The 12,906-nt window shown below is 43.6% G+C and overlaps 1 protein-coding gene across 7 annotated transcripts in view; it reads right to left on the bottom strand.

The window, feature by feature from the left end:
* Positions 1 to 12,906, bottom strand: part of BMPER (BMP binding endothelial regulator) — a 347,002-nt gene that overhangs the window by 235,148 nt on the left and 98,948 nt on the right. For 3 of the 7 annotated variants that reach the window (XM_045062867.1, XM_045062866.1, XM_013061473.2), the window contains one exon: positions 8,275 to 8,360. In XM_045062867.1, the coding sequence (XP_044918802.1) occupies positions 8,275 to 8,289 (15 nt within the window). In that variant the 5' untranslated portion in view covers positions 8,290 to 8,360. Of the gene's footprint in view, positions 1 to 8,274; positions 8,361 to 9,424; positions 10,264 to 12,906 lie in introns of those variants that run through there. The other 4 variants (XM_045062868.1, XM_004762636.2, XM_004762634.2 and 1 more) reach the window with 4 other exon arrangements.

The raw sequence follows: 12,906 nt of genomic DNA, 5'->3' as shown, positions 1-12,906 counted from the left end.
AAAATATTTTTTCTGAAGATCTAGCTAAGGGATTAAATTATATCATAATATTTTTAAAGCACCATTAGCAGTTTAATAGAACAAACGTGAAAGTTTATAATAGTAAGATTTTTATATTAGCCAGGCTCTTTTAAATTGTTGCTCTTATTCATAATAATAATAATAATAATAATAAAAGCCTCAATGTGGCCTTGTCCATTTTGTACTTAACTATAGAAACATTCCAAAGATGTTTGGAAAAGTATATTACTTTTATCCATGAAATTAGTTTTGTTTTGGTACCTTTTAAAATTTCCTGTGGTATTTATTCACTTTTACTAAGATCTTTCCAAATCAAAGTTGGGAAGATTTGTGATTTTTGTTCTAAATTTTCAAAATCCCTACAGCAACCTTAGTTCTGGATTTCTATCAAATGGGCTCCCAGCAAATTCCATCTATGGTGAACTTTATTCCACGTGAAAACGTACAGCAGGTACTAGGGAGGTAGGCTACCATCACTGACTATTTCCAATAGCCCGATAAGATGATGAGAAAGTTCTTTCTGTGATACTCTCCTAGAGTCTTCAGTCTAACACTGCAATATTCAATACCACTGGTCTTTCTGTTTCTTCAAACACCTTCTGCCTTGACCTGCACTTTCCTGATTCTGCTCCGTCTCCTATAACTACTTCTCAATCTCTGTCATGGGCTTCTCCTTTTCTACCTTTCCCTTAAACATGACCCTTCTTCTAATTACTCTTGTAGGCCTACTTTTGAAATCTCAGTGTAGACAAGTAATTTTTCCCAAAGTGTTGAAGTGTATTTCAACTCAAACAGTCAACAGATATCTGTCCACTGGTCTTGATTTCCTTACCGAGCCTACCGAGCTCTTCTACCTAGAAGGTGATCAAACCCATCTCATCAGGTCTAAACTCATTCTCACGCACCCACATCAGTGACCTCTTCTCTTCCTACATTGTCTATACCACTGGGAGAACTCTCAAAATTCCCTCTAATTCACCCCCTTCTCTCACTTTTGCCAGCTGTTCTGTTGCCAAGTTCTATCAACTTGGGCTCTAAAATTCCTCTGTAAGTCTAGGGGTCCCAGCACATTGGTAGACTTTTTTAAGGAGAGCTACCCCATTTTGACTATTGTATAAATTCGTCCTACCACTGAAAGCACCTACTATCATGGTAATATCTACCAGATGCAATAATTTGCCAAATGAGTCATGCAACAATAGAGAGCAAAAATGGAATTTTGAAAAGGGAGCTCTGGGAAGTAAACTCTTCTGTTCAGGTGGCAGCACCCTGCTCTGGAGACACCAAATGATTAGCAAAGTGACTGCTGCAGAGACAGCCTAGCACACATCGCTCTACCGTTTGAACTACTGTCTTGATGGGCGTGTCTTGGAGTCTTTTAAACTACATATTCTGTAACTGGAAGGTGGTGAAAGAAATTCCAAAGAATGAGCAACCTTGGCTTACCCCCACGTCTCCTTCCATTCCCACTGCCCCTGCTCCTTGCTCTCACCTGCTTGCCGTTTGCTCTCCCCTAACCACAACACATCCCAGGAGGCTGTTGTCCAAACTCCAGCCTCTCCGCACTTGAAACGTGCCCACAGAAGCTCCTCGAGGCGTTTAGAGAAAACACATCTGATTGTGTCATGTGGCTGCTCCAAAACAGGAAATCCTCTCAATTATATGAGTGGAACCGATCTCCTTATTACTGTGTTCCACCAGCTCTCTAACTCCGGCTTCCACCAGAGCTTCGGGCACTTGGGACTTGGCCCTTCCACAGTCCCCGGAAACACACTCCTCTCTGCCTTTCCTCCAACAATGCCTTGCCAAGACCAGATTTCCTCCACCCAACAGGGTCCCAGATAATCCAGTCGGAATGCAACTGCACCTCCCTTAGTACTTGCGTTCAAGTGGATTCTACTGCTTTTTCTGTCTCTCCTGTGGAACTTATTCACTAGGTTGTGGGCAAGAATCTGCCCTGTTGGTCTTTGCCTCCCCAAGGTGCCCAACCAGCACAATGCTTCAAACACAGAAAAGGCTAAAAATAATAAAATAAAATGGAAGGGGAGAATGAAGTGTGGAGAGAAGGAAGAAAGAATAATATTATTGAAATTATAACCTGCTATCCCTAGTGCTTTGAGTAGTGTTTTATAGAATTAGATCTGGGAATCAAGAGGTCTTAAAATATACAACCAGCTCATTTGCTGATCTTAACTAAGTTCAACAAGCACACTTGACCTCCCAGTGCCATGAAAGGTGGTGTTATTTGTCTTCTTTTTATCACAAAGGAGTCAATATACCATCAGCAGGATAGAAGTGCCACAGAAGGGGGTGCGAAAAAGTGATATCTTTTATTGGTGCCACAGATTTTTATTATTGACTTTATTTTCCATTGTTTTGCTTTGCCTAACTTTTCTAACTATGCCCTCCTCTTCTGCCTTACCGTATCTATATCCCAGTCTGCAGAAGGGCTCCCCTTCTTCAGCATTACTTCCTTCACTTAAAACACAGCTTACTGCTGGTGTACCCTTGAAAGGCCAGAGTCTACAAATGAAATGGAAGCATGTTTAAAATGGGATGGGCATGGGGAAGGGGAGCCCACGAGTAAATGGGCAGCAAAAACCCACTCAGGTCTGGAAAGGGGTTGAGAGACTTCCACGAGGCAGGCCAGGAAAATCCCCATGCTGCCAGACCACTAGGCAGTTTTTCCAGAATTACGGCGCTCCTGAGTCCCAACTCAGTCCCTCTGCCAATAAAAGTACAAGTGAAGGTGACCCCACAGGCATAGAGATGTAAATACTGTACAGAAAAAACGAGGCCCCTCTTCCATGGAAAGTTTTTTTAGTATTTAATGGAGAGCAAGGGGAAAACTTACACCAGGGCTCGCAGACCACTGGACCAATAAGGAAGCAGCCTAGATCAGCCCAGTCCAAGTCTGGAGGGACAGGAAAGCCCACAAATGTTCCTGACTTAGCCCTGTTCATTCATAACGATGGGTGGGCTTGGCATCATTATCCCCATGCTCCTTCTTTTTTTTTTTTCTTCTTCCTTTTCTGATGAAACTTTGCATCCTATTCCATGTGAGGAAATAAGAATTTAAACAATCATGTCATCATCAACAACAACAACAATGAATCATTCTAGAGAGCTCACTCCACACCAAACTCTGCGCCAAGCCTTCCATGCTGCCGCTCACTTCATTCTCACGGCAGCTCTCTGAGATTCATCCCAGTCTCCAGATGAGGAAACCAAGCCTTAGAAAGGTAAGGTGACCTTCTCAAGTCCGTCACCATTGAGTGATAGAGCCTAGATTGGAACCCAGGCCTGTCTGCTGCCAGTGCCAAAGCTCTTTGCCAAAACACGATGAAATGCCAGATAAAAGCTGCCTGAACTGTGAGCCCCCAAATTCTAGACTTGGTATGTGCTACAAGACAAAAATCACTCTAACCTCCCCCAAAGAAAGTCAGCTTTGCAGGGGTGGAAATAACTCTCTGAAGCACTTAGAAGTATTTATAGATGTTTTTAAATAATAACTAACTAATAAAGGCAAATCAGTTTAGTGGAGAAGGCACTGGCTTCACATCCCAGTCTGTCTCTTAAGGAACTGTAAAACCTCAGGACATTTGCTCTACCTCTCTCAGCCTCAATGAAGCATGGATAGAAATAACCGCCTCAGAGCTGGTACTGGTGAACTTACCAGTGCAATGCTATAAATAAGTTACCTCTCCCTAAAACTGCTCTATTGAACATACTGTTTTACAGAAAGGCAATTAATCACAACACCTGTTAAACAGAAAATAAACAAACAAATCCCAATCACTTCCTTAGTGAGCATCCGAAGTCTAAACTTGATATGAAACAATTTTCAAAACTATGGCAATCTGCGTCTACATGCACATACTAAGGGCGGTATCCCAACACATCTGGGCTATTTCCTATTTCCTTTCTCTCTCTCTCTCTCTCTCTCTCTCTCCCTCTCTCCCTCTCTCTCTATTTCTCTCTCTCTCTCTCTCTCTCTCACACACACACACACACTCACTCACACACACACACACACACAAATTGAATCCTGACACAATATTATCTCCCTCATTCTCAAACATGTGTCTAACACTTGTTCAGATAATAGATGTCCTTTCTCTAGCCTGTTAATTTAAACAATAAAAAAAAAACATGAGGATTTTATAGAGATAAGGCACCCCAGAGAACCGAAGATGCCGGTAGCTACTTGTTTAGTGACAGAAGATTTTTGTGATTAAAAAGTAGAAGAGAGAAGACAATGTCTCCTCTGTTCTCACCACTTGGTTGACTCCAAGATTGGTGGAGCCCCACTTCTTATAACACCAAATTTCACATTGCTTTTTATGAGCAGAGGGTCCATTTCTACATTGCACCTCTGGATTTAAAAGAGGAAATCTAAACCTCAGAATAATGTTTTTTGCTGAACAAAATGTATGCCAAACTAAGCTCTGACCGACTTCTGGTTTTCTGAGGCCTGGCCCCCAAAGCTTTCTCAGGTTTCCAGTACCAGACCGAACTCCCTGGCTTGTCCTGCTTCCTTCTATGTGACAGTTAGGTGGAAAGGGACAAGAAGTAGGAGTACCATCTCCCAGGCACAGTTGGTGGTTTGGAGATGCCAAAAGATCCCAAGAATTGCTTTGGTTTCATTTTCTGAGCATGACCACCTCTTATCACTGTACTTCAAGAAAGGAACCCATGTGTTTTCCTAGGCATTCTGTGGAGGAAAATTCTAGCCGAAAGGGTAGGGGGGAAATCATACAAAACAGCAGTAAGTCTGGGCCTTTTCTTCCTCAGCCCCATAAAAGATCATTTTTTAAGGTGGGGAAAAGCCACACTTGGCTTTCTAACAATAGAGCACTTGCATCTTTAATCTTCAACTGCCCACCGGATTCCCTCCTTTTCATGACAGTGGTCCAACTTCTCACCTTCCCCTTGAATAGATGAACTGAAGCTTCTTGACTCCTACACTTTAAAACGATATCCATCACCAGCTAACAGACAGGTTATTCTTGGATCACAGCTGATTCTGGCAAGATGCTGGGCCTCAGCAGATGAGGATAAATGAGAATATGATTATTCACTTCTGCCTGCCGTGGCCACTGCATCCGCTGTCATCCTCAAAATTCCCACAGAAATGAGCTCATTCCACCTTTAAAACATTTCGGAGCTTGAAAGTTTAAATCAGGCCAAGTTGATTTTGTGGGGTTTTTCAAGCTTTTACACTGTAATTATATACAGGACTTTGTGCCACCTATTTCCTCCCAACTGTAACATTTTACATCTTTTTTAAGCATATGTTGAGGTTAGCTTTTTTTTTTTTTTTTTTTTTTTTTTTTTAGTACATGTTATGAAATAAGATATGAGCTTGCGCTCAGCTTTAAGTACATTTTTGCCAAAAGGCTGGACCAACACAAACTAAATATGACTATTTTCTTTATCCAAAGTACAGTTTTGACTATTACATACCCTCTTAATGTACATACATAAAACTAGCTCACAACTAAAGCTCCCTGCAGGTCAACTGAAATCATAACGAGATTTTCCTTTCATATAATACGATTAACAAATGTTAGCTAACTGAACTCCAGAAAGACTCAAAAAAAAAAAAAAAAGAATAAAATAAATAACTCAAGCAGTACCAAGAAATAACTCAGTGATCTTTCTAATTTTTTTTCCTTGCTTTCTCACATCCTTAAGCTAATAGTCTGTTCCACTCAATGATAGGGATGTGCTCTAGAGGCAGATGAAACCAAGAGCAAGTTCCTGCTCTATCTACTCAAATATGAAGTTCACAAGCAAGGAGACACCTTTAGCCTCAGTCTCCTCGTCTGTAAAATGGGGGTAAAAGGCCTCAAAGAATTTTTGTGGAGGTTAAATGAAATAATGTAGGCTTAGATCAGTGCCAGCAATATAAATGTTGTTACTACTACTATTACCTATCTGTTAAATATGGCTACATTCCAACCTAAGTATAAAAATGCCAACCGGGGCGCCTGGGTGGCTCAGTGGGTTATAAGCCACTGCCTTCGGCTCAGGTCATGATCTCAGGGTCCTGGGATCGAGTCCCACATCAGGCTCTCTGCTCAGCAGGGGGCCTGCTTCCCTTCCTCTCTCTGTGATCTCTTCCCTTCCTCTCTCCTACTGTGATCTCTCTCTGTCAAATAAATAAATAAAATCTTAAAAAAAAAAATGCCAACCAACCTCACAGCAGTCTGGGGTACTTTGAAATCCTTGGTCTGCAGTGGATCCCTTGGAAACATACAAGAACATACACAAATACAGAAGTGGCCAATCATCTATTCCTTCTCAATTTTATCAAGTCATTACAAATGTTTGGGAAGCACTATGATAGCTTGGGTCCCCTAATCCTATACCTCTAAACCTTTTGGCTCCTGAAAGAACTCTGAGGCACCTTGCAAATAACAAGTGAGGTGGATTGCCAGAGTCACGACTTCACATGTTTGGAAAGGATTTCTGACAGCTCTCAATCAAAGCAGATACCTCTAACTGTTAGATATAAATGAACCAACTGTTCTTGTGAACTTAATCAATACTTTTCCAGGATAAATAATCACCCCCACTTGAATTCCAACTGATTCGTCTTTTCTTTTCAAATTCATTCTTTTAGCTTCAAAATGGCAGGATTCTAGCATCCATCTTATTATCAGTAAGGCTGTGCTTTCAGAGAAAGGTACGAATTTCTACCCTGAGGAGAATACTGAGAAGGGGGATTGCTCTGTATAGAATTTTTCATAATGTAACTTGGGAACAGTCTGCAAACTGTATGTTTAAACTTCATGAGCTGTAAGGCTGCTGAGGAGAAAAATGGTATTTTCACATGTGGAGCTCCAAGCACATTTAAATATTATTCAGGAATTTCCCCCCTGAAATCGTAAGAGATTACGGTAAAATAATTCACTCACATTATACAGATAAGATCAGTGAAAGGGGAAGGTTATCTCTCCTCTTACACCCCCCCCCACACTCACACACCGTGTTAGTAAATATACAATGGATACAAAATTTAAATGCAAAGCTTCTTTTCAACAGGTCCTTTAGTGAAGGATCACTAATTAACATGGCAACTCATAAACAAAATCCAAAGAGCCCCCTCTCAGCTTTTACTAAGGCACAATATATATACCATCTCAGCAAATGTACTACATTTTTACTTCTGTCTCTGTTGATTCCTTTAGTCTTCAAAAATTGCTAATCATTTGATACAGGCATTCACCTTCACTCATTTATCATTTTGCAACATTGACCTCATTCCTTGTCATGAAAAAGTTTGGGTCGTTTAAACCCAGATGGCTTGGCTTTCACCTAAATCGAGAAGACTCCCTTCCCCAGTTCCATACACCATGCTGATCTGATAACTCGAAGTCATCTATCACTTTGGGGCTTTGCATTTGGCTGCCTGAATGTTTTTCCAGCAGGGTTTTGTGATGTGTAGTCCTTAACCAAGCTTTGCCAATGGTGATTGGCATATAAAACAATCTCAAGCAAAAATGTTGCTCCTTGTGAATACCTATTTCACCTCAGAATTTCTTGTTTATATAATTTAATCTCCCCCATGTGGTTACTCATTTGATCTTATCATTAACTCTTAAACTAAAATAAATTGAAACAAATTATGTTTTTGAATCTATTAGCCACTACCAGTGTTAACTAAGCAGCCAAGTATCATTCTCTGTTAAGAAGAGAATGTCTTTCTGACTCATGCTTCCAGATCAGAAATATAAAGACTCTTTTTGAGATCTTAGGGTATAACAGGCAAAGAAATCCAAGATTATGTCTTATCCTCGGGTTTCTTCTTTGTGACTATCACCTCTCTTTCCTCTTGTCACATTATCTTATCCCTGATCTTTATACCAAAATGTTATCTCATCATTTTCTCACAAAGATGACAGAACCAAGGCAGAAAGTTTGATGGCACCTACAATTTGGTGCCAACAGCCATTCTGGGAACAGACAGTGTCAACAGTAATTATCACTGGGACAGTGCTGTACAAAGTCCATCTTAATTTTTTTTTTCTCTAAGGATGATGTAAAAAATAAGAATCCTAAGCCTGATGAAACAGAAAGTACCAATGTTATAAAACTCAGAAATTCAGATGAACTCAACTCAACAGTTAAGTGCAGTTTTATAAGGACTAAAAACACTTTTTAAGATCTGGTTATATTATTACATGTAATGGATTCATCTTGTCAAAGGGAGCAACTGACTTCACATTACCTGATCCTCATACTTACCAAGCAGACACACATTATACAAGGATTGTCGGTGATAAATGGAATCTGGAGGACTTCACCTTCATTTTCACATTTTGCAACAGACCCTGAGTGAAAAAAAAAAAAAAAAAAAAAAAACCATTTAAATTTTGCTTAATGGCATTATTGCAAGCATTTAACTTTTTACACTAATCCTTTTTTGAAGCAACTACCAAATTCAGAAATCCTTAATGAGTTTTAAATGATCAAATGCAACAAAAACAAATTTCCCCCCCAAAATAATTATTTTAAATAGTTTTATTTAAAGTTAAAAAAAAAAAAAGACTGTCATATAGAGAGAGATTTTCTGCTCTCCGAAAGCTTAAGCACAAATCCAATTCTTTCACTGAATCTTTAATAATACTTCTCCTTGATGAAGATATTTCAACTAAACACATAACCCATACGCAAAAAAAAAAAAAAAAAAAATTCAAAGTGGACATTAGGGCTAAACAAAATTCAGGACTGCATCAACGAGCAGGCCTTTATATGAATCTGCCTCAAATTGCTTTGAGTTTAAATCCCTTTTGAAACAATCTTCTCTCCTCTTCTCTTAGAAATTGACTTAATATTTTCTTTTCTGCACCAGGTGTCAGTAAAGTATGTCCTTCAGAATAGCGGCTGAGGTCTTCACCTGTCTGAAAGTACATCATTATTATATCCTGCTAGCATTACCTTTTTTAAAATATGACAGTTTCTTCAAATTCATAGTCTGGAGAGCCAGTGCTTTAAAAAGCACTCCTAACACAGAAGCTATATTGGAGCCTTATAGAGTGAGAAAGAAGGATGTGTGGAAAACGGTGCAATTATTTCCTTGATATTGACAGGAGGAGAAGAAATCTCAACAAGCGTTGAAGAAAATAACAAATATAAAGAAATTTCTCAAATTCAAACAGAATTTCTATTATCCCTATATTCATGCTAACAGGGTTTCAGTGTCCATCCCTTAACCTATTCACTGCCTTCCCACCCCTTAACACGGCGGGCTTCGCTTAATCCCCATCCGCCAGCCAGTGGCAGGCGCCAAGGTGCTCGCTCCCCACCCTCCCGTCCCCGGGGCAAGTCAGCGACTCCTCTCCCAGGTACCAAGCCAGCGTCCGGGAGGGCCGGTCCCTCCCGCCCCCTCCCCTACCTGTCAAGAAGGAGGAAGCCAGAGACATGGGGACCCCCGAGCAATTGAGCAGCAGCAAGACGCAGCAGGTAATCCCGGGCGAGCGCCGGCAGGGACGCTCAGCCAGAGCCCTGACGCCGGAGAACCAGAGCATCGTCACCTGGAGGGAATCCCGGGCGACTGCAGGTCCCGCGCCGCCGCCTCTGCTCCACTACCTCCGCTCGCAGTCAAAAAGGGCTCTCAGCCGGCGAGTCGGGAGACAGTCCGCGAAGGAGGGAGGCGGGCGCCCGGGAGCGGGGGGTGGGGGGGAGCGAGGGGTGAGGGGCGCCAGGGAGGAGGGGTCCTGCGGCCAGGCTCCTCCAATGCGGCTTTTTTTTTTCCTTTTTTTTTTTTTTTTTTTTTTTAGGGAGTTGCTCGCAGCGGCTTAGTCGTGGGCCACCCTACGCAAGAGATGGGGCCGGGAGGAAGGGGATGTCGGAGTAGCCGGAGATAGGCCGAGAAGAGAGGCTGCGGTGCGGACTGCGCACAGCCTTCCCGCCGCCGCCGCCCGGGCTGCAGCTACTGCCCCGGGCGCTGCCGCTGCCGCCGCGTCCTCCACTCCTGCACTCCCCACCTCCCGCCGGCCCCGCCGGCTCTCCGCCCGGCCGGCGCGCGCGCTCGCTCCCGCGCCCAACACAGGGGCGCACCGGCCGTCTCCCGGAACCCGCTGGGGGCGTCCGGGCGCAGGAACCCCGCGCCCCGAACACGTCTCAGCCAGGCGTCCAGCCCGCTCCCCAGCCCTTCGAGGGAGGCCGCCAACCCCGGGGTGCAGATCCGAGCCGGGCAGGCGTGTCTCCACCGCCCGGCGCGCTCGGTGCCTCCTCCCTTTCCCTGGGGATCCCTCCCCTATCAGGGGATGCCACACCACTCCTGCTCACGCCGGGGTGCCCCAACCCTATGAGAAAGCAGAAAATGGGGCACGGGGACGCTTCACCACCCTACTATCTCCCAGGTGCCCCAGCTTTGGGAAGGAGCGACAAACGGGGTGCAGGAGGGGCCCAGCAACTTTTCACTCCCAGCTTTGCTTCCCTCTGGCGGGGGCGCGACAGCGGACTGCCGGGCTGAGCCGACAGAGGGGCGAGGCGCCTTCGACATCAGTGTTTTGTGCTTCTGTGTCCGCGTCCTGACTCTAGGGAGGACAGAAGTTGAAACCACATGCAAGGTCGACTAATAAAAGCACAGAGGCGAACGCTTTTCGCCCTTAGAAAAGAGGAACCGTCTCTCCAAGACTCCTCCCTTCCAACCTCCGGCGCACTGGGGCCGGGAGGTGCTCTTTGACTAATCATTCATTCACTCGCAAAAGAGGGAGGGACCCGCCGGGCGGCTAATCTCGGAGGGGGGGGGGCACCCCCGCGACTTCAGCAGTTTAGAGCTCTGTCGCCCTCGCAGCCAGGCTGATCTCTGCAGCCCTGGGTGTCCGCGAGCCGGATCGCAAATACCGCGGATACCTCCGTCCGGATCGCGGCCTTTCTGACCAAGCCGTACCACCTTCTGCTCAAAGCGGGGTTGCAAGAGAGAGGAGAATTTTTGTAACCAAATTGCGAAGGCGCAGGTTGGCATTTAGGGGACATTTGGCAAATGTTAGGATCTGATAATCAGCTGTCCTCGGAGTTCACCTTGGGTTGCCGGCTTCCTCCCCCCAAGGATGGAAACCAGGTCCCTCGCGCCGATCCTCCCGACAGATCCGCCTCGGTGGATCCAAAGGGCAACCTTCGACTAGCCAAGTACTTCTGTCTGTGGGACGCACCTAACAGTCTCCAGGCAAAGTGGACTGTTTGCAGTCTCAGAAAATACACCTTTGAAAATAAATTAGTATGCTTGCACCCATTTAGTCCAGTTCCATCTTAAACCCTCCGTGACTGGGGGCGGGGAAGCTCTTTATTTGTTTTCCTGTTTGAATGCAGGATTGCCAACGTCCCGCACAGCAAGGAGCTGATAGGAGCACACTGCTCTGACATGGAAAAAATAAGGGAAGGGAAAGCTGTCATTAGCTTAGCACGCTCTATTTCCCTCTCAAAACAGATTTTTAATGTAAAACTTAAAAGAGAAGAAAGATTACGTGTGACGAGGGTTTTGTTTTGTTTTGTTTTTTTTACCCCCAGATGACTGCCATGACCAGGCAGCTTCTCAAAAATCAGAATGTGTCTAATGTGTTTACTAATGATAAAGAAAGAGATCATTAAAAAAAAGAAAAACCTCTAAACCCAATCTTACTTTCCAATCCATACTGATTAAAAAATAAAATAAAAACTTTTATTAATACAGGTAAGTATTATCAGATGAAACCACTACCTTCTCAATCTAAAAAGATTTTCTTTGCATGGGGTTTTTAGATAAAGACGTTACTCACAACCTTACTAGGGAAAACAGAATAACAGGGAGGCTGGAAGACCTTTTATTGCCCCCAGACTTGAGCAGTAGATCTGCATAAACACACATTACAGAACTGGAGGAAATTTGAAGAGGACGTGTGAGTTACTCCAATGTGTCTTCTTCCCTGGCACCAGCCATGCATCCTCAGAGGTCTGGGAGACAAAATCCGTCATGATGAAATCTAAGTGTGTGGATTTCGCTAACCAGGGGCATGGTGCTTTGAGGTGCACTGAAACTCTCTCTGTAGGGACAAATCCCAAAACCACCTGGAAAACATTTCCATCTGCTTGGAAGTTTACAAACGGGAGAGATGTACAGAAGCCTTTGGCAAACCTGTCTCCTTTTCCTGTTTGTTCCAATCCGCTGCCACCAGTGATTTCCCTTGCTGCCTTTTCAGCCACTGGGGCCTACTTCTGTAAGAGCATCCTTCTCCCCAAACGGCTTATCAGAACGTGTCTGCACCATTCTGCCACCACCCCCTTCAAATGATGGTCTGTCAACTGCCCGACAGTCTCTGTCTCCCCAAAGCTGAGATAGTCCAGGGTCAAAAAAGAAAGAAAAGGCAGCGGAGGCTTCTCTGAATAACACATAAGTCTATTTTCACAATTAAAATAAATGGTGGTGCCATCCAAATCCCAAACTCTCTTGACTGAAATCAAAAGAATGCAGTGTGTTTGGCTCTATTTATAAGATTTTTAAAGGAGAAAGAGGTAATGGTCTCAAAGACTATTGTCTAACTCAGGGCCCATTCCATTCGCAGTTAGAAGAAGTACTATCTCATCCTCTTTGAAATACAATATAAAACCTAATCCAACCAAAAGGAAATCAGGCCTCTGGTAGTAGACATTCTCATCTCCTTGCGAAACTATGATAGTGAATTTACAGTAAAAAATCCAACCAAATATATAATTTAGCAAAAGAAATGGCATCAACCCAGCTTCCTAAAAATAGAAATAAATAGATCTATCAAAAAGGCAGCAGAGTAAAGGAATTGTGATACCAACCACTAGGGAGGGCCAAAAGTACTCCATAAATGTGAGAGGGTTTTGCTTTATAAAAGACATCAGGCTAGGCATTTTAGACTTGATCAG

Source organism: Mustela putorius, unplaced genomic scaffold (genome assembly GCF_011764305.1).
Source record: "Mustela putorius furo isolate JIRA1106 unplaced genomic scaffold, ASM1176430v1.1 tig00003845_pilon_pilon_pilon, whole genome shotgun sequence".
Lineage (NCBI taxonomy): Eukaryota > Metazoa > Chordata > Mammalia > Carnivora > Mustelidae > Mustela > Mustela putorius.
This window is presented reverse-complemented; position numbering and strand designations above follow the sequence as displayed.